Genomic DNA, 27,243 nt, shown 5'->3' with positions numbered 1-27,243 from the left:
GGATTTTTCTAGACAGCGGTGAAGGGGAAGAACATTTTGAAGCCAAAATAGCATGTGTTAAGGGATAAGAGCCAAGAAAGATTAGGGCATGTTTAGAAAGTGTTGAAAATCTCAGTGTGGCTAGAGCTGTAGATAGGTCAGTCTGCAGAAATAGGTTGAACCAGATAATCATCAAGAACCTTTTAGGCCATGGAAAGGTTTGGGCACTGGGAAGCCCATTAAGATATTTTTGGGCAAGGAGGTCACAACTAAGGTATTTAGGAAGGAATATGGAGGTTTTGTAAGATAGTCCTGGGGTTTGGAGGGAGGAGGGTGAAGGAACAAATGCCCATGGGGTCCCGGTCAGATTTCACCTGTAACTTTTCACCCCAGTTGGGCCTTCATGCTCCCTGATGTTACTCTGGGCTACTAGTGTCTCAGCCTGGGTTGTTGCCAAGATCTCTGTGTGTAAGGGGAAAGCACTGGTGACCTCAGGTTGATGAGGCAAAGAAGCAAGTGCTTTGCTCCAGTCATTCCTCTCACTGAACCCCCTCCAGCCTCCCTCCTCCTTAGGATGCAGCCCCTTTCTTCCCACACACAGCAGGTCAAGTTTGCTGTCAGTCTTTCCCAGTGGTTTTTCACAGTTTTTACTTAGCTTTCAGAGTCTGTGGTTTCTTCTCATTTCTGTAGTTAACCCTAAGGTGTTTTGGGGGATAGGGAGCTTGGCAGCCTTTGTTAGTATGCAGTCCTGGCCAAGTCAGAGGCCCAGAAGTGGGAAGTTCATCCTTTCCAGATCTTATTCTAAGAATCTAAGCATATGTGTGGACATGCATGTATAAAATTCTGAGGTATGTTTATGTAGTATTCTGTAACCTGTTTTAAAAATGTTAACTATAAATTCTAAAGATCTACCATTTCTTTTAATCTACCATAGAGTATACCATAATTTAATTATCCTGTTGAAGGATTTTTAGATTGGTTTCACTTTTTTCTATTCAAATTATAATAATAAGAAAATCCTTTTTTCACTTATGAGGAATTGTTTCTGTAGATCAGATAATGGGGTGGAATTGCTGTTTCAAAAGGTACAAACCTTTATAATTTCAGGAAGTACTAATACATTGCTTTCTAACTACTAGTCTCTTTTCTTATTATGACACGTGGTGTTCTTAATCTTAAGTTTTGCCAGTCTTATGAACAGTGACATTTGGCATATTTTCACATGTGTACAAAACTATTAAGTATTTGTTTTGTTTGTAATAATGATATATTTATGTGTTAAAATATTGCTTTGGTAAGAAAATAGTGGCTTTTCTTTGTGCTTATAACTACTTGCCCAAAGGGAGCTTCAGGTCAGCAAGAGCAGTCTCATGGCAAAATTGCAATTTGTACATTTATGTAGTTGGGCTGGGTACATTAATTACTGTAGATTACAGACAACGTAACTTAGAATTACATGAGTCTAAGCTTTGAGTATAATACAAAAATCATACTTATGCTACAAGAGCATTTTGTGAATAGACAAGCTAAGTCTTCATTAGGGTCATAGAGTGCTGAGGTGTCAGCAATTACAAGTACCCTAGAAAAATTGATTCAAATAAAAAAGGTAGTGTATTTGGCACAATATTTTATATGGTAGTGGCAGAGTAATATAGGCACTGTGAAATATTTCTAATTTCTAGAGAAAACGTATCTGCCATCAATCTAAACTTGAGTCTTCAAGGATTTCATATTAATTGCAGAACAATCCTTTTCTATTTAAAGGATGTGAGGCAATTGGTGTTCCTAAAGAAAAGTCAGATTAGGGAGTAAGGGGAGATAGACATGCATAGAGAAGAATGAGGGCAAGTTGTAGAAAATCTTGAATGCTGAGCTAAGAAATTAGGTTTTATTTGTAGTCAATAGACTCATCAAAGATGTTTCAGTAGTGATTTCATATATTCTAGTAAAAAAACCCACTTGGTTAAAATTAAACCACTTTTAAATGAGAAACTGGAGAGCTTTTAGATATTGGATTTTTATTCAGCTCTTGAGTAATAAACTTAATAATTAGAATATCTCCAGGTCACAAAATGTGGTAATAATTAGATATCTAATTTTTAGAAAATAGAAGTCTTAGTTTTTTACGTTTTTTATTTATTTCATATATTTGACAAAGAAAAATATTTGTACTTTTTAAACTTTTATACTTTCCCAGGGAAATAACTTTATTAAATATGGTAGTCTTCTTTAATTGGCATACTTATAAAAATGCAATTTTTTTACATATGATGGTAATCTTTATATCATTTAAGGTATATTCTCCTTATCAGCTGTATAATTATAAATTTTACATTAACAATTTTAGGCAATTTTCATTAATGAAGAATGAGAGACAAATTTTCCATTATAATTTTAACTTTTGTGAATAGTATATAATATGTTTCAGTATTTAGTGTTTTAAATAATAAAATTTTCCTATGTTTTATTGATATCTAATTTGAAGGTTGGAAAAATAGATAATGGTTATTTAACTTCATAAAAAATAAGATTAAAATGAAAGCCTATGGCTAGATGCCTCATTAAACTAACTTTTTAAACTTGTCTTTCATGTAGGGTGTATGTGGCGTAATAAGCACTTTCTAAAATACCTTTAAGTAGTCAAGTGGTATGGATCACACGTGTGTCTGACAAATATTTCCTGTTTTGACTTGATTTTAATATAATGGTTTTAACCATTGTTTCTACCTTTCACAGGACTTGGAAAGCAGTCTGGGTGAAAGACAAAGGCCCAGGCCGACAGCAGCAGCAGAGAACTTACTGGGACATCCTGTCTACAAGCAGCAGCCTGTCGCTAATGCAGAGTGTTGGCATCAGAAAAGTACTCTTAAGCCTTTATCTCAGCAATTTGACACAGTCACAGGTATACACCAAAATATTGCTGCTTGATGTATCGTCTGTTAGAATATTCACTTTGAATCCCATCGTACTTGTTCTGTACAGTTTCGGTGCCGAATGCTGTGGTCCATTTGTATTATAATCCATAGTAGTAGTGTTCCTAATCTGAGCTGAGAGAAGCATAATTTTTTTCAGGTGGGGCTTGCAAGATTCCTTTATTAAAAAGGGTCTTCATAATTGAAAAGTTTGGTAACAACTTTTTTTATTTCTAATAGCAGTGTTTCTCAAAAAGTGATCCTTTTATCATTTGGTACATGAACCATTGGATGGGGGTACATGAGATAATTTTGGTAAAATGCATATGTACACTTAAAAATTTTTAATAGTGATATATTTATTTTAATACATACTGGAAGAGTATAACTAGCACATCAAAGCTGTGATCTAAGAGATTTTATTCAGGACAGGTTAAATTAGATGATACTGAAGAAATTCACTCTTTTTGCTGTATGAATTTCTGGCTCAGTGCTAAGTGAGCTCAGGACTATTTTAGAACTTCATTAATGAAACTCTCTGTTGAAGCACTTTGGGATAAGAATGGAACAGAGAACACCAATCACTACCATAGTTGATTCTCGTTAGCTGCAGGACTTACGTTCTATAGTCACCAGGAACACTGAATTAGCAAATACGGAACTGTTGCTCTTAGGGAAAATACAGATTTAACTTTCTATTAACCTCTGATCATAACATTTTTGTCAGTTAACCAATACATCACCTTGTTTTATATGTGTTTTTTATTTAAAAACGTTTAATATATATTGTTGGTTTGTTAACATTGAACTCAGAGCCAACAGCTGTAACTCATGCCTGAACAAAGCTCATTTTATATATATATTTTTTTTCTGTAAGGCCCATCACAGCCTTCTTGCACTTAGCCTACGGCTAGATGCCTTACTAACTAAATGCTAGACAGCGCTTTAGCACTCTGCTTGGGGGCCATTTTAAACAGCAGAATCAACCAACAAAATGTACAGAAATGTGGAAAACATGTCACTAAATAGACAGTAAAAAGGGCACTTGTTTACAGTAGAAGTGCTGAGATAAAGTAGAGCGAGCATCTTTCGCTGTGTTCAGCCTCAGCTGGTAAAGGGTATATAGGGTGATTCAGGTTTTTCGCTTCTCTGTATATGTCCACATATGACTGTGGAAATGACTGAAAATGCTGCAAGTATTGATTTTGGTTGACAACTAAATTTCATCAAGTAGGCGAATTTGCAAACATGGAGTCTTCGAATCAATGAGGATCAGTTGTTTTCTCATTTAACTGATTTTTCCATTCCCATTCATGCATTCTCTTAAGTGAAGAAACTTCTGGAGGTATGCATATTTTCTAGAAATCTGAAAGGGAAAGGCCTGGAGTAAGAAAAACATTGGAGTAGAGTATTTACAGTTTCCATTTTATATTGAGTGAACACATTATATTTGAAGAAATTCAAGGCAGTTTTCCTTGGAATTATCATTTTGTGCACATAGTGAGCATTAAATGTTTTATTTTCTTTTAAAATTGGATTCAGAGAAAAAAAAAAAAATGGCGACGGAATAGAGTCGGGTTTGGAGTCTGTTCCTGGGGCAGAGAGTTGGAGCAGCAGAGGCTCGCAGAGCGAGTGTATGTGGGCAAGCCAAGGGACAGCTAAACTCCAGGAGAAGGCGGGGGAGTGCTGGGCAGTGTTCCTCTGACCACGCAGCACCCACAGGGGCTGGGTCCCCTCTTGGAGCTGCGGGCTCGCCGGGCGCCTTGCCATCTTGCAAGGAAAGGAGGATTTTAGGGGAAACCTGACCTTCCGCGACAACTGCAAACACTGAACTGCTGGGAGCACCAGACCACCGGTCCCCTATCAGCGCAAACATTTGGATTCAAAGAAACTCTTCACTGCACCACGGAAAGGTCAGATTTTGTCTGAAATAAGCTGCGGTTTCTGATCCCCGCGGTGGGTGAGGGAGGCGCTGGGTGAGGGAAGCGCGGCAGCCGCAGGACCGGCAGGAGCCGGGAGGTCTGTGCCTAGAAAAATCAGCGGCAGTTGGAACTGCCGTGATCCGTGAATGAGGAGGGGGGTCTTCTGAGCTGCTAACAGAAGTGACCTCTTGAAAGCAACTCATTTTAATCTGACGAGGAGGGTCAGACTAAGAATTTTCAAAGGAGTGCAGGCTCCTTAGTCTGGGGCACAGACCCACGGTCCGCACACCTGGGCTCTTTCCGACTCTGATTGCTAAGCCCAATACAGAGGCAAACCCAGGTGGAAACCCTGAAAGACTGCAGGGGGAAGGTGTTTTTTCGGAACCTGGGGCCAGAGCTGCGTGTGACCATCAGAGAGGCAGCACTGAGGCGCACACCTCTACAAACCGGTAGTGAGTGCCATAGAAGGGGAAAAAAAAAAAAGAAAAAAGAGCTAGAGAGGCCCGGAAGTCAATTCAGAAACACTGCCACCCAGGGGCTGAAACGCTAATTGTCTCTGGTGTAATCAAAAATAAATACGAGAAATTAAGACAGGGCTGGCTTAAAAAGCAGGACTGGCTTCCAACACTGAGGAGCCCTGGAATGAAGCTGAACTGATATACCGCCCAGACTGGGAAAAAGGCGTACCAAACAGAATAATAGAGGAAGTGAATGACAGCCGCTACTGCACATTTTAGTCTTCCTATTTTTTAATTTTCAATTCTTTTTTCAATTTTTTAAATTTTTTATTCTCATATTTTTTATTTTCATTTTTTGCATCTTATACTTAAGAAACTAATATTTTTTCTTTTTCCTCACTTGATTTTCACCTTTTTAATTATTACATTTTTATTTCCAATCAGCAATATTATTACTATTATTTTACTTTTTTTTTTTTTTAATGTCATTTGATTTTCTCTTTCTTTTATTTTTGGATTAGTGTCCTACATTCGATTTGCATCTTTCCCTTACAATCGCTTTACCCTATCTCAAAGCTAACATTATGCCATCACTCTCCTCCTAACCTTTCCCCCTTGTTCCCCAGTTTATCTTAACCCTTTCTGGCTTTAGATTTTCCCTACTTTTTCAGTTTACTCCCTGCTAAAACTTCACCCTACTTATATATCTAATCCCAACCCCCTGCTCCAAATCCATACAAACCTCTCTCTACGCTACCTTTAAAAAATTATTTTTCTCTCGGGCCTTTTGTTGTTGTTTGCTTGAATGTTGATTAGATTGAATTTTTATGCTTTTTTAGGAGATTGTTTTGATTATTCTTTTTGTTGGTTTGGTTGGTTCTTTTGTTTGCTTTGTTTTTGTTTGTTTTTTACTTTTGTTTTCCCTTGCCTCACTTGATATTAGCTGCTGTTGCAGTTTGTATTAATCTCCAGGCTCGTGTTGCTGGAATTTGCTGGGAATAGTGGTTGTTCTAGTGGAGTTTACTCCCCATATATATAGTTTGTTCCCCTTTTCTCTCTTAGTATCATTCTTGTCTCTCTTACTTTTTTTTCTTTTCTTTTTCTTTTCTGTTATTTCTTTTCTTTCTTTCTGCTCTTTTCCCAAGTTCAGATTCACACTCTTTGTTGTTGTTTTTTTTTTTTTTTTTTTTTTTTCTTCGTTGTTGTTCTTTCTTTTTACTCTCCCTCTTCCACTCCTATTCCCTAATTTGTCTTTCTCTGGTGGTTACCTTTATTGGAGGTTATTAATATCGTGAATACAATTCTGTTCAGTGCCTTGTCTGTTGTGCCCGGTTGTGTTGTATTTTATACCTTTAAATCAACGCCAGAGAGAGAAATCTATATAACCAGACATCCGGAGAAGAGAGACCATGGGGAGACAAAGAAACAGCCCCCACAGGAAAGAGAAGCAGGCATCACCAGAAAAGGAAGTAAACGATTTAGAGGCAAACAACCTATCAGAGAAAGAATTCAGAGAAATGGTCATAAAGTGGCTGAAAAGGATGGAAGACAAATTCGACAATATGAGTAAGAACCAAGAAGAAATGAAGAAGAACCAAGAAGAAATGAAAAATGACATCGCTGCTGTAAAGAACTCAATAGAAAGCATCAAGAGTAGACTAGATGAAGCAGAGGACCGCATAAGTGAGCTAGAAGACAAGATGGAAAAAAATACCCAATTACAACAGCTTCTAGAAACAAAAATTAGAAAGATTGAGGAGAGCGTAAGGGAACTTCAGGACAATACAAAACAAAACAACATCAGGATAATAGGGGTGCCAGAAGGAAAGGAAACTGAGCAAGGAATAGAAAACCTGTTTGAAGAAATAATAACAGAAAACTTCCCTGATATAGGGAAGAAAAAACCCACACAAATCCAAGAAGCTCACAGAGTTCCAAGCAAAATGAACCCCAAAAGACCGACGCCAAGGCACATTATAGTTAAGTTGGCAAACACCAACGACAAAGTAAGAATCTTACAAGCGGCCAGAGTGAGACAGACAGTTACATACAAAGGAACCCCCATCAGACTAGCAACTGATTTCTCAACAGAAACTCATCAGGCCAGAAGGGAATGGAATGAAATATACCAAGTCATGCAAAGGAAGGGTCTAAATCCAAGAATACTGTACCCAGCAAGGCTATCAATCAAAATTGAAGGTGAAATCAGGAGCTTCAGAGACAAAAAAGGACTAAGGGAGTTTATCACCAACAAACCAGCAATGAAAGAAATGCTAAAGGGTCTGCTGTAAAAAAAAAAAAAAGAAAGAAAGAAATAGGAAGCAAAAAAGGTACACAGGGGTATAGAATAAAAATGGCGTCAAATAAGTTCCTATCAATAATAACTTTAAATGTAAATGGATTGAATGCCCCAATCAAAAGACACAGGGTAACAGACTGGATAAGTAAACAAAACCCAGATATCTGCTGTCTACAGGAAACCCACCTCAAAAAAAAGGATGCATACAGACTGAGAGTAAAGGGATGGAAAAAGGTTTTCCAGGCAAATGGAAATGAAAAAAAAGCTGGGGTTGCAATACTTATATCTGACAAATTAGATCTCAAAGTGAAGGACATAACAAGAGATAATGAAGGCCACTTCATAATACTAAAGGGAGAAATCCAACAAGAAGAAATAACTCTGGTAAACATATATGCACCCAATACAGGAGCACCAAGATACATTAAAAAACTCCTGGAAGATATCAAAGGAGAGATTGACAGTAATACAATCATAGTAGGAGACTTCAATACCCCACTATCACCATTGGACAAATCCTCTAAACAAAAAATCAGCAAAGAAACATCAATCCTAAATGACTCACTAGAACAGATGGAATTAATCGACATCTTCAGAACATTTCACCCCAAAGCCACAGAATATACATTCTTCTCAAGTGCACATGGGTCATTTTCAAAGATAGACCATATGTTAGGACATAGGCAAAGTCTCTCCAAATTCAAGAAGATAGAAATCATATCAAGTATCTTCTCAGATCACAGTGGCATAAAACTGGAAATCAACTACAATAAAAACAACCCAAAGAAATCAAACACTTGGAGACTAAACAGCATGTTATTAAACCATGACTGGGTTACCAAAGACATCAAGGAAGAAATAAAAAACATCATGGCAACAAACGACAATGAAAACACAACAATCCAAAATCTATGGGACACAATGAAAGCAGTCCTGAGAGGGAAGTTCATAGCTCTACAAGCCTACTTCAAAAAACAAGAAACAATGGTAATAAATTACCTAACCCAACAACTCAAAGAGTTAGAGAGAGAGCAACAAGATAAGCCCAGTGTAAGCAGAAGGAAAGAAATAATAAAGATCAGAGCGGAGATAAACGACATAGAGACCAAAGAAACAATACAAAAGATCAACAAAACCAAGAGCTGGTTCTTTGAAAGGATAAACAAGATTGATGGACCTCTAGCCAGGCTCACCAAGAAGCAAAGAGAGAGGACCCAAATAAACAAAATCAGAAATGAAAGAGGTGAAATAACAACAGACCCCGACGAAATACAAAGGATTGTTACAAAATACTACGAACAACTCTATTCCAACAAACTGGACAACCTAGAGGAAATCGACATATTCCTAGAAAAATACAACCTTCCAAAACTCAATCAGGAAGATTCTAAACAGCTCAATATGCCAGTAACTATGGAAGAAATTGAAGCAGTCATCAAAAAACTTCCGGCAAACAAAAGCCCGGGGCCTGACGGCTTCACAGGAGAGTTTTATCAAACTTTCAAGGAAGAACTAAAACCTATCCTCCTCAGACTATTCCAAAAAATTCAAGAGGAAGGAACACTTCCAGGCTCCTTCTATGAAGCCAGCATCACCCTAATACCAAAACCAGATAAAGACAACTCAATGAAAGAGAATTACAGGCCAATATCCCTCATGAACATTGATGCCAAAATCCTCAACAAAATTCTAGCAAATCGGCTCCAGCAGTACATCAGAAAGATCATACACCATGACCAAGTAGGATTTATTCCAGGAATGCAAGGATGGTACAATATCCGCAAATCAATAAACGTGATACATCACATAAACAAATTGAGAGATAAAAATCACATAGTCATATCAATAGATGCAGAAAAAGCATTTGACAAAATCCAACACCCTTTCTTGATAAAAACTCCCAACAAGGTGGGAATAGAAGGCTCATACCTCAACATAATAAAAGCTATTTATGATAAACCCACAGCAAACATCATACTCAATGGGCAAAAACTAAAACCATTTCCCCTAAGAACAGGAACAAGACAGGGATGCCCACTCTCACCACTCCTGTCTGACATAGTACTGGAAGTATTAGCTATCGCAATTAGGCAAGAAGAAGAAATAAGAGGCATCCAAATTGGAAAAGAAGAAGTGAAGCTGTCCTTATTTGCAGATGACATGATATTGTACATAAAAAACCCAAAAGATTCCATCAAAAAACTAATAGACTTAATAAATGAATTCGGCAATGTAGCGGGATACAAAATTAACGCCAAGAAATCTATGGCTTTTCTATACACCAATAATGAACTTACAGAAAGAGAGACTAAAAAAGCAATCCCATTTACCATCGCACCAAAAAAATTAAGATACCTAGGAATAAACTTAACTAAGGAGGTAAAAGACCTATACGCAGAAAACTACAGGACACTGAAAAAAGAGATAGAGGAAGACGTAAACAGATGGAAGAACATACCATGTTCCTGGATTGGTAGAATCAACATCATTAAAATGTCCATACTACCCAAAGCAATCTACAGATTCAATGCACTCCCCATCAAAATACCAACAGCATATTTCACAGACCTAGAAAGAACTCTCCAAAAATTCATCTGGAATAAAAAAAGACCCCGACTAGCCTCAGCAATCCTCAGAAAGAAGAATAAAGTAGGTGGGATCTCAATACCAGATTTCAAGCTGTATTACAAAGCCACTGTTCTCAAAACAGCCTGGTACTGGCACAAGAACAGACATATTGATCAATGGAACAGAATAGAGAACCCAGATATCGACCCAAACCACTATGCTCAATTAATATTTGACAAAGGAGGCATGAACATACAATGGAGTCAAGACAGTCTCTTCAATAAATGGTGTTGGGAAAACTGGACAGATACATGCAAAAAAATGAAACTAGATCACCAACTTACACCATACACAAAAATAAACTCAAAATGGATACAGGACTTAAACATAAGACGGGAAACCATAAAAATACTAGAGGAATCTACAGGCAACAAAATCTCAGACATATGCCACAAGAACTTCTTCACTGACACTGCCCCTAGGGCAATGGAAGCTAAAGAGAAAATTAACAAATGGGACTACATCAAAATAAAAAGCTTTTTTACAGCAAAAGAAACCATCAACAAAACAACAAGAAAGCCCACTGCATGGGAAAACATATTTGCAAATGCTATCACTGATAAAGGTTTAATCTCCAACATCTACAGGCAGCTTATGCAACTTAATAAGAGGAAGATAAATGATCCAATAAAAAAATGGGCAACAGACCTAAACAGAATATTTTCAAAAGAAGACAGAAGGAAGGCCAAGAGACACATGAAAACATGTTCAAAGTCACTTATTATCCGAGAGATGCAAATCAAAACAACAATGAGGTACCATCTCACACCTGTCAGAATGGCTATCATCAACAAATCAACAAACAACAAGTGTTGGCGAGGATGCGGAGAAAAAGGAACCCTCGTGCACTGCTGGTGGGAATGCAGACTGGTGCAGCCACTGTGGAGAACAGTATGGAGTTTCCTCAAAAAACTGAAAATGGAACTCCCATTTGACCCAGTAATCCCACTCCTGGGAATATATCCGAAGAAACTAGAAACACCAATCAGAAAGGATATATGCACCACTATGTTCATAGCAGCACAATTTACAATAGCTAAGATTTGGAAACAGCCTAGGTGCCCATCAGCAGATGACTGGATCGGAAAACTGTGGTACATCTACACAATGGAATACTATGCTGCCATAAAAAAGAAGGAATTCTCATCATTTGCAGCAACCTGGATGGAATTGGAGAACATTATGCTAAGTGAAATAAGCCAGTCAATGAAAGAAAAATACCACATGATCTCACTCATTTAGGGATAGTAAAGAACATTATAAAGTGGTGAACAAAAAGATAGATACAGAGACAGTAAAGCATCAAACAGACTTTCAAAGTACAGGGGGAAAGTTTGGGAAAGGTGGGGGAGTTATGAAATCAAACGAAGGACTTGTATGCATGCATATAAGCATAAACAATGGACGCAAAACTCTGGGGGGGAGGGCATGTGTGGGTGTGGGGTGGGGGGGTAATGGTAAGATATGTACACATATAATACCTCAATAAAAATATTAAAAAAAAAAATAAAAAATAAAATTGGATTCAAAATTAGTACAATAAAAAAACATAAATGGTGACATTTTTATCCTATCTATGTGGATTGCAATTAAGCAGAATTGACACTAGATGGCTCTCGCAGATCACTTGAGAGATGATGGGTACTTCAGAGCGACTAGGTGCTTGTTCAGTTGTTCTAGAATAAAATCTACGAGAGCATCTTCCATTCAGACCCTCCTTGTACCTGTGGTATCATCTAGCAGATTATCTACAATATAGTGCACATACAGGTACACTATAGGTATTTGTTTAAATTAATTGGAAAAAATAAGTAATGTGGCATAACATATGATTGAGCATATAGATGAGGCATTATAGCAGAATGACTAAGAAATGGAGCTTTTGGAGTTTCAGATATCAGTTTGAATTCTAGCTCTGTGTATTTCATGGCAAATAATATCTCTGAGCCCAGGTTTCTTCATCTATCAAATTGGGGGTAATACTGTATTTTTGTTATCTATTGCTATGTAACGTATTACCTCAGAGTTTCGCAGCTGAAGAGCAAACGTGTACAGTATTATCTCACCCAATTCTGAAAGCATGAACCTGGGAGGGGCTTGGGTGGTTCTCAGGATCTCTCATAAGGTTGCAGTCAAGCTGTTGGCTGGCGTTGAGGTCATCCGAAGGTTTCAGTTGGGGTGGAGGATCCGTTTTCCAACCTCGCTCACGTGGCTGCTGCAGGAGGCCTCAGTTCCTCACTACAGGAACCTTTCTGTAGAGCTGCTCATGACAGAAGCCGGCTTCCCCCAGACTGGGTGCTCTGAGGGAAAGTGAGCAAACAAGATGGAAACTACAATGTCTCTTACTATCTCAGAAGTGTCATGCCATTGCTTATGGCACATTCTAGCAGTAACACAGACCAATCCTAGAATAACACAGGAGGGGACGACATAAATGCGCAAATACCAGCAGTACGGATCAGGGGGCATCTTGGAGGGTGGTTACTGTAAATAGTATCCACAGAATAAATTTACTAGGGGTAGTAAGTGACAATGCATATGAAGCCTTTAGCACAGTGCTTGGCACATGATAAGTGTTACTCTTGTTAATAATACCTGGAGTATGTAAAAATACCTTCTTATATGTACTAGTACTTAATAGAATCAGAAACTATCCACAGTTGCCCAAAAGGAATGTGCCTATAGAGTTAATTTGTTTTGAGTATTTTGTTACATAATGGTTACTATAGAAGAATGAATCCTGAGTATCATCATTTCTGCTGATGGCAAATCTCATGCCTTTTATATCAATTTTTAATAACTTTGCTTATAGCATCTCATCTGTTTTTACTTTGCTTCTTCCTATCTCTGCTCATTTTCATAAAGTGTCCTATTTGCAGTCCATAGTCCACTACCACTGTTTCTAATTCTGAGGCTCTTGGGTTGAGTAACAAAAAGATGCAAAATAAGCTTTGAAGAGTTATCTTGGGAATCCTAAAATGTAAACTGTATTTTGAACAAGTTGTGAAGACTCTTGGATTTTACTACCAATTGTAGTTCTTTATTTACTCAGAAAACTTGTATTGAATACCTACTGTATACCTGGTACTATATTAGTACTGTATTAGGCACTTGAAGTACAGAGATAGTAGACATCTGCTCACAAGGAAGTTTACAAATTAGTAGAGGAGAAATACAAGAAAGACAGTAATTACAATATTGTGTGATTTGTATGATAACACAGACTGCTGTGAGCACAGAGGAGGAACTCAGCCACACGTGGCAGCTCAGAGGTTTCCACACGAGCCAGTGTGAAATTGAATCTTAGAGAATTAGCCAGATGGGGAAGTATGATGAGCATGTTCCAGTTTGTTCATTTATTTATTCATTCAGAAAATATCCTTCGAGTGCTTGCTATTCTCTAAGCACATTGTAGGTGCTAGGAATATAAACCCGGGTAAGGCTCTGCCCATAAAGAGTTTTTTCTCTAGTAGAGGTGTAGATGAGAAGGCAAGAACATTCCATACATTATTGTATTATTGTAAAGAAGTCCATCTGGGATGTAGGTACAGGTCCATTGTACCCATGGAGGACAATCAAGAAAGACGTCACACAGGAGGGGAGGCGTACCTGAAATGAGCTCTCTAAGATGAGTAGATGTTTGCCATGTAGTAAGTGAGAAGCAACCTTTCAAGCAGAATATGCAATGAGACAAGGGAATAAAGTTGAAAAATAGGAAGACTTAGGGAAATATGTCTTTATCAATTAATTAAAGTTTAGGATTCAATGAGATTGGAGCAGTGAATGGAAACCAGGTCCTAAAAACCCTGAGTGACATATCAAGTAGTTTCTGGATTTACTCTTAAGATGGTAGGGATCCATTTGTGTGCAAAATGGAAAATAATGCCAATCTTATTCTATTCCCGTTGAAAATTCAGTCTTGAATTTCTACCAATTCTTAATGTTTTATAATCCATGAAGGATTATAAGTAAATGAGTGATTTAATCATATTTTCCTTTTATTTAGCAAGATCATCTGAAGTGCCATGTGATGGATAGATTGGAGAGGATTAAGACTGGAGGCAAGGAGCTGATTAGACAGTTATTAAAGGAAACCTGGTGAGACACTATTCAGCAGCAGGGGTGTATGTAAAAAGGGAGATTTGAGTGACAATTGAGAAGGAAAATGGACAATTTTAAGAAATCTTCGAGTTTCTGGCTAGAATGATTGGCTAGATGGTATTTTCATTCACAGAGAGGAAGGAAATATGGAGGAAGGACAGATTTAGGAAGAAATAGGATGAGTAGGGTTTTAGGATGAGTGGAATTTGAGGTACCTTAGGGTTTGGAATAATCTACTAGACATGCCAGACCCAAAGCTGCTGCTGGCACTGGCAGTTTCAAGTGGACTTGGTCTTCTCTGAAAGTCTGCCATGTTGCTTTGTCATAACAATGAGATTATAGAAAAATAAAAATAGGGATTGCAAGTTATGATGAACTTAATGAATTTGACTTGAGTGAAATAATACTTGAAGCATCTCTCTTACAAAGTGTAAAACTTACATTATACCAACAGGACACTCACACTCAATGAGCATACTTTTTATTTTATTTTTTTGAATTTTAAAATGCTACAGTAATGTGTATATTTTATTTTTCTCACCACCATTTATGCCCTCTTCACCTCAACATCCCCCTCCCCATACTTTTTAGAAGTGATACTGCAAATTCAGCATTTTTACGATTCCTGTCATGAAACTCTTTCCTGGCCCCTTATCTCTGGGTTAGAGACCCACCATGTGTTCTCTGTGTAGTCTTCTAATGTTGCCGACCTAATGTTACTCTTATCACACTGATTTGTAATCTCACTTGAGGGTAAAGACTTTATCTTGCTCACTGTCATATCCCTGTCACTAGCAGAGTATGTAGCGCCTATTGCATAGTCAGTAAACGTATGCTAAATGAGAGGGTGTTGTATAAGCTGAAAGCTATTATGTACTTTTAATGTGTTAGGGGAAATGTTTGATTATTATGATGACCAATTAGTACCTTTTTTGTAGGTTTTTTTTTTCTTTTATCAACATGTATGTTGTGTCCTTTTGATTTTTTTCTTTATACCCATATATTATCCACATATAATCCTATATAATAAAAGGCTAATATGCAATTCGACCAAACGGTGGAACAACCAGTTGCTATGACACACACTGATCACCAGGGGGCAAACACTCACTGCAGGAGCTGGCCCCTGGTGGTCAGTGCGCTCCCACAGGGGGAGTGCTACTCAGCCAGAAGCCCTGAGCTGGGCTCACGGCTGGCAAGCGCAGCAGCGGTGGCAGGAGCCTCTCCCGCCTCCGCAGCAGAGCTAAGGATGTCTGACTGCTGGCTTAGGCTCGCTCCCCCAAGGACATCCCCCGAGGGCTCCCAGACTGCAAGAGGGCACAGGCCAGGCTGAGGGACCTCAGCCATATGCATATTGGGGGTGACCACGCAGGCAGGCAGAGGCAGTTAGGGGTGATCAGGCAGGCAGAGGAGCAGTTAGGGGCATTAGGCAGTCAGGCAGGTGAGTGGTTAGGAGCCAGTGGTGGATCAGGCCTAAATTGGCAGTTGGACATCCCCCGAGGGGTCCTGAATTGGAGAGGGTGCAGGCCGGGCTGACACCCCCTCCTCCCCCATGCACAAATTTCATGCACCGGGCCTCTAGTCCTATATAAAAAAAGCCTAATATGCAATCAACGAGCAGCAGAACAACCGGCAGAATGACTGGTCGCTATGATGCGCACTGACCACCAGGGGGCAGACGTTCAACACAGGAGCTGCCTCCAGCCCGCAGGCCCCAGGCCAGCCAAGGCGGGTGCCAGTGGGGGGCCCCACCAATCACCCGGCTGGTCGCCCCGCAGAGGAAGGCAACCGGCGGTGGTGACAAGGGTTGGTGAGCGGGCAGCGCCAGACCGAACAAGGCGGATGCCAGTGGGGGCCCCCCAGATTGCCCCGCCAGTCATCCCACAGATTGGCCCTGATTGTCAGCCAGGCCTGGGGACCCTACCCGTGCACGAAGTTCATGCATTGGGCCTCTAGTTTTACATAAAAACAAAATGTGATTATATTACACGTTACTTTAAATTGCAGACTTTTTTTAATGGCCTCCATCCACTCTCCTCACATTTTAGGTAACTCATATTAAGATTCTGATATGTAAACGTCTCTTTTCTAACACGTATATATAATTATATACATACACACAAGTATGATACATACGATAGGTATGTAAGATGTGTGTGTGTGTGTGTGTGTGTGTGTGTGTGTGGTTATTTTACAAGTTGAGGTCATATCCTGCTCTCTTGCCTGTATTTTGTTTTTACTCAGTAAACTCTGTGGAAATTACTTCAGGTCAACTGATATTGCTTAAGTTCCTTTTTTTAAATAATTGCAACAAGCATGTTAGTGTGGATTTTCAATAATTTATTCAGTCATTGCTCTGTTGATGGATATGTATTTTATTAGCATTTCTCCCCACTATGAATAATGCTAGAGTACATATCCATAGACATGTATCATAACATATTGTTGCATTTTATATTTATGGAATAGTTTCCCAGGAATAGTTACTAGGTCCAAGGGCAAATATATTTTTAATTTTAAAATAGATATGCCAAGTTGCTGTCTTAAAATCAAACAAATTTATTTTTATCTGTAATTTATTAGAAACTTTTTCCTTCATCTCTTCCAGAAATTGTGTTTATTACTCTTTTTATTTGTGTTATTTCAGATATAAATATATGTTTCTGACTGCTGGTGAGTTTATATATCTTTTCATGTTTGCTGGCCATGTGGATTTGCTCTTCTATGAATTACTTACTTAAGCTCTTTCCCCATATGTTAGATTCTAAAATTTTTTGTAACTTTTCTATAGTTTATATGTTTTCTTTCATCTGTATTACAAATTCCTTTTGACAAATTTATACTTTGTTGGCATTATTTGTGATCTTTCTTTGCCATATGATTTATAAATTTTTTTGTATAGTTATTTGTTTTTTTATGTTTTTTGTGTTTTCATAGCTTGATTAGGTTTCCCCTAACACAAGCTTATGCCTATAGTCTCCTAGATTTTTTAAAAAGATTTCCATTATTTAGTATATATTTATATTTAAGTCTATCTGTAATTTATTTTTGCAAATGATGTAAGGTAGAAGTTCAGTGTGATTTCCCTCCAGATAAATAGCCAGTCGTGTCAGCATCAATTATTATGTAAGCTATTTTTTCCTACTGAATGAAAATATTAACCAATTTTTATATTAAATGCCCATAGATGTAGGAATATTTTTTGTTTTCTTTATTCTAGATCTAAAACATTCTTTATGATCTAAAATATATTCCACTATTGTGTCTTTATGACACATTCTGATGACCTGATAGGGCAAGTTTCCCTTTTTAACATAATTTTTTATACTTTTCTGGCAATTCTCAGGCATTTATTCTTCCATATAAACTCTAAATTTTTTAAAATAAAAAATCATCCTAATTGGAATTGTACTAATTTACATATTAATATTGGGAGAATTGACATTTTTATGGTATATTTTACTATTTGTTCAGATGTTATTTTATGTTCTTCCATAAAATTTCCTAATTTTATTCATATGGGTTCTATGCCGTTTAAATAATTTTATTCTTAATTATTTTATAGTTCTGGTCACAAAAGTAAAGAATTATTTTTCCATTTGTATGTGTGTATTGTTAGAATATAGAGAAAAACCAATGATTTTTACATATTTATCTAGTATCCAGTCACATTATCAGATTCTTTTATTAATTCTAGTAGAGTTTTTCACCCCTCACTAGAGTTTCTTGGTTATAACCATATGATCAGCACAAAGTTTTTAATCTCTTTTTTTTTAATATTATATATGCTAATTATTTTATCTTAAGTCATTTTCCAGTCTTAACCTTTTGCACTCAGATGTCGAGTGTGACTTGACACGGTTAGCATTAGAATAAAGGAATGGAGAAAAAAGCAAGCGAGTGCAAAGGGTTAGGATAGTGTTGGAAAAGTGACATAAGAATAGAAAAAAGCATGACGGGTAAAAGGGACCCATATAAGGCTGGGAACAATAGTTACTCTAAATGATAGATATTATTACCATTATTTAAATTAATCTTATGTTATTCTAGATAATTAAATAAAAATAAAACAGGTAATAATGTTGAGAAATTGTTTTGTACAGATTGAATATCAGAAAGATAAAACTCATTGTATGTATTTTGCTTTATGCAAAGTCCAGCTAAAAATATAGGTTAACATAAAGTATCAGAGGGTGATAGTTTGCTAAACCTAAGAAATTGTGAACAGACTACCTTTAAATGGAAAATATCTGTGGGGTCTTTAAAATATTATTTCATTTAAAACAGTTTAGTGTATATAATGCTTCATGTCTACAGGTTGGGGACAAAAGCAGGTTTACAGTTATTTGTATGGAAAATAATACAATAACTAATAAATAACACAAGAGTAAATTCTGTTTCATTTATTCACAATTATAATCCTAAGAGGGGCCCAGTGCATGAATTCATGCACCTTGAAAGGAACTGTGGGCTGCGAGGCTGCTGTGGGCACAGGGGTGGTCTCGGCCCATCCTCCATGCCCCTGCCAGGCCCCTCCCGCTGTGGCCCTTGCCTCCCCACTTTGCTGGCAGCCCTGCTCCCGCCGTCGCCGCTCCCACGCGCTGACGGCGCTGGCCCTGTTTGCACCCGCTGAAGGTGTGGAGCAATTGGGGCTGGCACCAGAACCGGGTGTGAGTAGGGCCAGCGCTGTCAGCGGGTATGAGCAGCAGCTGCTGCCCCAAGCGCCCCTCAGGAGCAGGGGCAGGTGGAGAAGCTCTCAGGGGCGATCAGGGCCGGCAGCTGCTGCTTATACCCGCTGATGGCGCCGAGCAATCAGGCCCCAGTGCTGAGTGCCAGCAGGGGGTGCGAGAGGTGGCTGCTGGTCCAATTGCCCCTCAGGAGCCGGGGGAGGTGGAGAAGCCCTGAGGAGCGATTGGGACTGGCACCGGGCACCAGCATCAGGTGTGAGTGGTGGCTCCGGCGCCGGCAGCCGGTGTGAGTGGGGTGGGCGCCGGCAGCGGGTATGAGCACTGGGCTGGACCACAGTGTGTGGGAGCAAAGAATTTTCAGTAACCACCAGAGGTTTCGCTCTGGTGACTGTGACCGGTGACAGTGACCGGCGCCCCGCCTTGGTCTGGTGCCCCCGCTCACCTGCTCCATCATCCCGCCACGGCCATTGCCCGCCATGTTCCACGCTCTGCCGCCTACTGCTGACACCCGCCATGTTCCACGCACACTCCCTGGTGGTCAGCACATGTTATTGTGACCAGTTCGGTTGTTCGGTTGTTCCGCCGTTCGGTCTATTTGCATATTAGGGTTTTATATATATATAGATTTTTGCCTCACTCTGTATTTCAATTGATTAAAATGAAATAGATTATACTGTGCTGTATTTAAAAGGTGGCCATTATTAAGGAAAAGCCAGATTTTTCTTAGAAATATTTTAGCAAAAATGTGAAATAAAGAATAGTGACTAGGAGTTGGAAGATAGGAATTTTAATTTCTTTTAACCTTTTACTAGCTCTCTGAGTTTTGGACAGTTGACTTTCCTGAGCCTTAGCTTTACTGTCAGTGTAAGATGGTTATAATATTATTTGAACTGCCTACCTGACTTAATAATTTTGAGATTCAAATTAACCTTTTGCACTCGGATGTCGAGTGTGACTCGACACGGTTAGCATTAGAATAAAGGAATCGAGAAAAAAGCAAGCTAGTGCAAAGGGTTAAATGAGATAGTGTATATGATAGTGCTTAGAGTATCCTATATAGTAAAAGGCTAATATGCAAATCAACCAATTGACCGAACAACCAGTTGCTATGATGAGCACTGACCACCAGGGGGCAGACGCTCAATGCAGGAGCTTTCCCCTGGTGGTCAGTGCACTCCCACAGGGGAGTGCCGCTCAGCCAGAAGCCGGGCTCATGACTGGCAAGTGCAGCGGCTGTGGCAGGAGCCTCTCCCGCCTCCGCAACAGGGCTAAGGATGTCTGATGGCTCAGGCCCGCTCCCCCGAGTGCATGAATTTTGTACACCGGGCCACTAGTTAAGTGTAATATAACTGTACAGTGATACTAGATAAATAATATCTTTTATTGCTCTTATTGTCTTCTGTGTTTTGTTTTGTTAATCCTTACCTGAGGATATTTTTCCATTGATTTTTTTAGAGAGAGTGGAAGAGAGAGGGAAAGACAGAGAGAAACATCGATGTGAGAGAAACACATCGATTGGTTGCCTCCTACACAAGTCCCAAGCAGGGATTGGGCCAGGGAGGAGCCTGCAACCAAGGTATGTGCCTTTGACCAGAATCGAACCTGGGACCCTTTGGTCTGCAGGCCGACACTATCCACTGAGCAAACTGGCTAGGGCTCTTATTATCTTCTTTTTATTGATTTGATTGAGATGCCATTTGGATAAGGAAAAGAGGAACTCGATCATTTGAAGGAAAATATTTACAGAACAGAGCTAAGCAATTTCTAGTCAAGAAATTGCCCCTTACTTCAAGGGCTATATTTTAGATAGAAAATATTGTATTGACTTTTTCTGATAGAAAGGTAGGCTGAAGTGTTAGGGTTTGGGTTAGACTGCATGAGCAACTTGTTGATTGGAACCTTAGAATATTCCATAGATTTGTTTGAACAGAGGCACTTTTTGTATTCTCTATGAGCTTTGGTTTTAATTGCAACAAAAGCTTGGTACCAAGTGTTTGGTTGCTACTTCTAATTCTGCAGGTAAGAAATATTGATAATTTTAGCCAATTATTTATTCTGTGTCCAAGATAAATTAAACAATTTATTTTAACTTTTTGTTTACATATTTGATAACAGGTGGTGGTTTTGAAGATGCATGTGCTAGTCATGGTCCAATGAGTTTGAAAGAATTGGGGTTGCAGCCAGATACTCTTCTTGCTCTTCCCACAGCACGTCCAACAGCACAAGAAAATTATGTCAAATTATCAGCAGCTGGAGATTTTCCTCAGGTATCCAATCAGTAGCACTTGTATTTTATTTAAAGTGAAAATAGTTACACTGAAAAAAATAGGATAATTACTCTCCAAGAGGAACAAAATGCTCAAGTTATTAAGTATAGTTTTATATCTGTGTGATAGCAATGGATATCTCATTGTGGGTTAATTTACTTAATAAGTATTCATTGCGTGGTGTTGTGTAGCATGGTATGATGTTGAGGGTGAAAGCCAAAAATATGTAAAGTAAAGATTGTTTATGTAACACCACTATGTAGGGTTCAGTATTAACAACCTGTGATGAAGATCAGAAAAACTAATTAATAATGAATAAATATTTGTTAATAACTTCTCTATAAAATAAAAATAGTTTTGACCTTGGGTTAGGCAAAGATGGCACCAGAAACATTATCCATGAAAGTAAAAATTAATAAATTGATCTTATCAAAAATAAGAACTTTCAGTTTGTCAAGACACACTGTTAAGAGAATGAATAGACCATCCATAGACTGGGAAAAAATACTTGCCAATCACTTATCTTATAAAAGGCTTATATCCAGAATATGTGAGGAACATAATTCAATATTAAGAAAACAGTCTGCCCTGGCTGGGTGGCTCATCTGGTTGGAGCTCATCCTGTATATCAAAGGGTTGTAGGTTCAACTCCTTGTCAGGGCACATACCTAGGTTGCAGGTTTTATCTCGGTCGGGGTGCATATAGGAGGCAACCAATATATGTTTCTCATATGCCCACATTGATGTTGATCTATTTCTCTCTCTCTTTCTCTTTCTCTCTCTTTCCCTCTCTCTTTCCCCCTCTCCCCCCTCTCTCTCTTCCCCTCCCTCTCTCCTTTCCACTCTCCCTAAAAATCAATGGAAAAAATATCCTTGGGTGAGGATTAACTCACACAAATATATACATATACACTGAGTGGCCAGATTATTATGATCTCTGAATGCATAATAATCTGGCCACTCAGTATATATCCTATATAATAAAAGGCTAATATGCAAATTGTCCCCTCGACCAGGAGTTTGACCAGCAGGCAGGTCGGCCAACCCCCCCATGTCCCCTCCCCCTGGCCAGGCTGGCCGGACCCCACGCATGCACGAATTCATGCACCGGGCCTCTAACACACACACACACACACACACACACACACACACACACACGTATATATGTATGTATATCCTACCTAATAATATACAAATATGCAAATTGACCATACCTCCGACACACCCACAAGCCACGCCCACCACCCAATCAGAGCGAGTATGCAAATTAACCCAACCAAGATGGCTACAGCCACAGAGAGCAAGGTTTCCTAGGTAACAGAGGAAGCCAAGCTTTCTGTCTGCCCTTGCCAGGCCTAAGCCTCCACTCAAGCTACAAAGTTTTAATTATAGAAGGTAAACAAATTCAAACAGAAATGGCGGCAGAACGGAGCTTGAGAGAGCAGGCCAGGGTTGTCCCCGGCAACAGGGGAAGCAAAGCTTTCTGCACACCCTGGCCAGGCTCACCTGCTTAAGGCTACAAAGTTTCAATTATAACCCCAACAGAAATGGCTGCCAGCTGCGGAGGGAGCCCCGGGCTTGGCTCCGCTCCAGGCTACAAAGTTTCAATTGTAGAAGGAAAATAAATTCCAGATACCAGGGCCTCTGCTTGGGTTGCCAGGGGGCGTGGCTGGCCTGCAAACCACCACAGGCCCCTCACTCAGGCCACCCCACGCCCCAAGGGAACCCCACCCTGATCAGGGACACCCTTCAGGGCAAACCAGCTGGCCCCAACCCCTGTACCAGGCCTCTATTCTATCTAATAAAAGAGTAATATGCAGAATGATCATCACTGCAACACACAATATAGCTGCCCCCATGTGGTCAAAGATCCTGCCCCCATGTGGACACAAGATGGCCACCACAAGATGGCCAGCAGGAGAGGGCAGTTGGGAGGCACCCAGCCTGCAAGGGAGGGCAGTTGAGAAGGACTAGGCCTGCAAGGGAGGGCAGTTGAGAGGGACCAGGCCTGCAAGGGAGGGCAGTTAGAGGTGATCAACCCTGCAGGAGAGGGCAGTTAGGGATGACCAGGCTGGCAGAGGAGGGAAGTTGGGGGCAAACAGGCTGGCAGCGGAGTGGTTAGGGGGTGATCAGGCTGGCAGGCAGAAGTGGTTAGAGGCAATCAGGAAGGCAGGCAGGCAAGCAGTTGGGAGCCAGCAGTCCTGGATTGTGAGAGGGATGTCCGACTGCCCGTTTAGGCCCGATCCAGGATCGGGCCTAAACAGGCAGTCGGACATCCCTCGAGGGGTCCCAGATTGGAGAGGGTGCAGGCTGGGCTGAGGGACAACACCCCCTCCATGCACGAATTTCGTGCACCGGGCCTCTAGTATATATATATGTATGTATATGTGTGTATGTACACACACACACACACACACACACACACACACACACACACACTGAGTGGCCAAATTATTATGCGTTCAGAGATCATAATAGTCTAGCCACTCAGTGTATATATCAATAAAACATATTCTCAGGTGAGGATAATGGAAGGAAGGAAGGGAGAAAGAGAGGGAAGGAGGGAGGAAACAATCCAATTAAAAAGTAGATCAAGTATTTGGAAAGATATCTTACCCAAAGAAGATATACTGATGGCAAGTAAGCACGTAAAAAGAATCTCAGTATTATTAATCATTAGGAAAATGCTAACACCACAAAGAAATACTATTATTTAATTTAAATTTTATTTTTCAATTACAATTAACATTCAGTATTATTTTGTAGTAGTTTTAGGTATATAGCATGGTGGTTAGACAATCATATACTTTACAAAGTGTTCCCCTGATATTTCCAGTACCCACCGGGCACCATACCTAATTATTTCAATGTTATTGACTATTCCCTTGGTTGTACTTTATATTCCTGTGGCTATTTGGAACTACCAGTTTGTACTTTTAAATCCCTTTTTTTCACCCACTCCCCCAACTCCCTTGTCCTCTGGTAACCATCAGTTTGTTCTCTGTATCTATGAGTCTGTTTTTATTTTGTTTATTTGTTTATTCTGCTCTTTAGATTCCACATCTAAATGAAATCACAAGGTATTTGTCTTTCTTTGACTTACTTCACTTAGCATAATACCCTCTAGGTCCATCCATAATATCGCAAATTGTAAGATTTCATTCTTTTTTTGTGTCCAAATAATATTTCATTGGATACCACAATTGTTTTATCTACTTGTCAGTTGATGGGTTGCCTCCAAATCTTGACTATTTAAAATAACACTCCAGTGAACATGAGGATGCATATATTCTTTTTAAAAATATATTTATTGTTGATAGTATTACAGATGTCTCCCACTCCCCACCCCCCTTAATCCCCTCCTCCCAGCTTCTACCCCCTGTCAGGTCTTTACCCCCTATTGCCTGTGTCCGTGGGCTATGCATATCTATACTAATATCTATACTAATAAAAGGGTAATATGCTAATTAGACTGGACATCTTCCAGACGACCTTCTGGTCGTCGTCCTGGATAAAGCCATGGTGGCGGGGCCGAGGCAGAGGCAGTTAGAGGCAATCAGGCTGGCAGGGGAGAGCATTTAGGGGGATCAGGCCAGCAGGGGAGAGCAGTTTGGGATCAGGCCGGCAGGGGAGGGCAGTTAGGGCGATCAGGCTGGCAGGGGAGGGCAGTTAGGGGGATCAGGCCAGCAGGGGAGAGCAGTTTGGGATCAGGCCGGCAGGGGAGGGCAGTTAGGGCGATCAGGCTGGCAGGGGACGGCAGTTAGGGGGATTAGGCCAGCAGGCAGGTGAGTAGTTAGGAGCCAGCGGTCCTGGATTGCGAGAGGGATGTCCAACTGCACTGAGGGGTCCTGGATTGGAGAGGGTGCAGGCCAGGCTGAGGGACGACCCCACCCTGTGCACAAATTTTGTGCACTGGGCCTCTAGTAAGTATATAAGTTCTTTGATTTATCTGTTCTCATCCCGCCAATCCCCACACCTAAGTATGTCAGTCTGTTCCATTCTTCCATGCTTTGGGTCTTATTTTGTTGGTCAATTCATTTTGTTTGTTAGATTCCATAAATAAGTTAGATCCTGTGATATTTGTCTTTCTCAGATTGGCTTATTTCACTTAGCATAATAATAGTCTCCAGGTCCATCCATGCTGACCCAAAGGGTAAGAGATCCCTCTTTTTTTTTTTTTTTTTACTGCTTCATAGTATTCCATTGTATAAATGTTCCACAGTTTTTTATCTATTCATCTACTGATGGGCACTTGGGCTGTTTCCAAATCTTAGCTATTGTAAATAACGCTGCTATGAACATATGAGTGCATATATTCTTTCTGATTGGTGTTTTGTGGTTTTTAGGATATATTCCCAGAAGTGAGATCACTGGATCAAATGGAATGCATATATTCTTTTGAATTAGTTTTTTGGGTTTCTTCATATATATTCCCAGAAGTGGGATTGCTGGGTCATAAGGCAGTTCCATTTTTAATTTTTGAGGAAACTCCATACTGTTTTCCACAGTGGCTGCACCAGTCTACATTCCCACCAACAGTGCATGAGGGTTCCCTTTTCTCGACATTGTCACCACACTTGTTTGATTTATTGATGAGAGCCATTCTGGCAGGTGTGAGATGATATCTCATTGCATTGTGTGTTTTTGTTGTTGTTAATCTTTACCTGAGGATATTTTTCCATTGATGTTTTAGAGAGAATGGAAGGGAGGGGGAGAGACAGAGAGAAAACATTTATGTGAGATACATATCAATTGGTTGCCTCCCACATGCACCACAACCAGGGCCAGTGATCAAGCTTGCAACCAAGGTATGTGCCCTTGACCTGAATCGAACCCAGGACCCTTCAGTCCGCAGGCCAGTGCTCTATCCACTGAACCAAACTGGTGAGGGCTTATTGTGGTTTTAATTTGCATCTCTCTGATGATTAGTGATGTTGAACATTTTTTCATATGTCTGTTGACCATGCCTATTTGGGTCCTGTACCCAAAATAGTCTTTCTAAATTTAGGATATTAACCTCTTATCAAATGTATCATTGGTGAATATCTTCTTCCATTCAATATGTTGGTCTCACAAATACTATTACACACCCAGTAGAATATCTAAAATTAAAAAGACTGACATGCCAAATGTTGGCAAGGATGTGGAACAATTGAACTCTTATACAGTGGTGGTTGGGAATATGATATTATTCAACCACTTTAGAAAACAGTGGCAATTGCTTAAAAAAAGTGAAACATACACCTACCATATGACCCAGGCATTTCACTCCTAGGTATTTACCCAAGAGCATCTAAAACATATGACTACACAAAGACTTGTACATGAATGGTCATAGCAACTTTACTTGTAGTAGCTCCAAACTGGAAACAAAACAAACGTGAATCAATTGGTGATTGTACAAATTGGGTATAATCTATTCAATGGAATACTTCTCAGCAATAAAAAGCAATGAACTACTGAAACATACACTAGAATGGATGATTCTCACAGAAGTTATGTTGAGGGAAAGAAACCAGACCCTCTTTCCAAATGTGTATACTCTGATTTCATTTATTTAAAATTCTAGAAAACGCTAACTAATCAATAGTAATGGTAGGAAATGCAAAACGTATCAGAAAACCTCTGAGATTAATGGATATGTTCATTACCTTATCTTGATTGTGGTGATGGTTTCATGGGTATACATATATGCCAACACTTAGCAAGTTGTATACTTTAAATATGTGAAGATCATTGTCTTATCAATTATACATCAACAAAACTATTTAAAAAAATAAAAGAATGATTGATTTCCCTTAATTGTTGGCCTATTTTAAAATAAAACTCTGGAATGTTACCAGAATGGGCCTCAATAATTCATTTGTGAGATTTAACAGAGAGGTATGGCTAGTAATAACAGCACACTTACAGTGCTTATTCTGCTGGATGCTGTTCTAAGTTTTTACATATTTAATCCTTATAACAACCTAATGAGATAGTTATTATC

At 39.5% G+C, this 27,243-nt stretch overlaps 1 protein-coding gene across 3 annotated transcripts in view; it reads left to right on the top strand.

Moving 5' to 3' along the window:
- Nucleotides 1–27,243, top strand: part of KIAA0586 (KIAA0586 ortholog) — a 108,081-nt gene that overhangs the window by 55,438 nt on the left and 25,400 nt on the right. For all 3 annotated transcript variants that reach the window (XM_054716020.1, XM_054716021.1, XM_054716022.1), the window contains 2 exons: nucleotides 2,716–2,881; nucleotides 21,103–21,254. In XM_054716020.1, the coding sequence (XP_054571995.1) occupies nucleotides 2,716–2,881; nucleotides 21,103–21,254 (318 nt within the window). The remainder of the gene's footprint in view (nucleotides 1–2,715; nucleotides 2,882–21,102; nucleotides 21,255–27,243) is intronic.

The sequence above is a fragment of the Eptesicus fuscus genome, chromosome 5 (assembly GCF_027574615.1).
Source record: "Eptesicus fuscus isolate TK198812 chromosome 5, DD_ASM_mEF_20220401, whole genome shotgun sequence".
Classification (NCBI taxonomy): domain Eukaryota; kingdom Metazoa; phylum Chordata; class Mammalia; order Chiroptera; family Vespertilionidae; genus Eptesicus; species Eptesicus fuscus.
The sequence above is the reverse complement of the archived record's forward strand: the minus strand, read 5'-3'. Positions and strand labels throughout refer to the sequence as shown.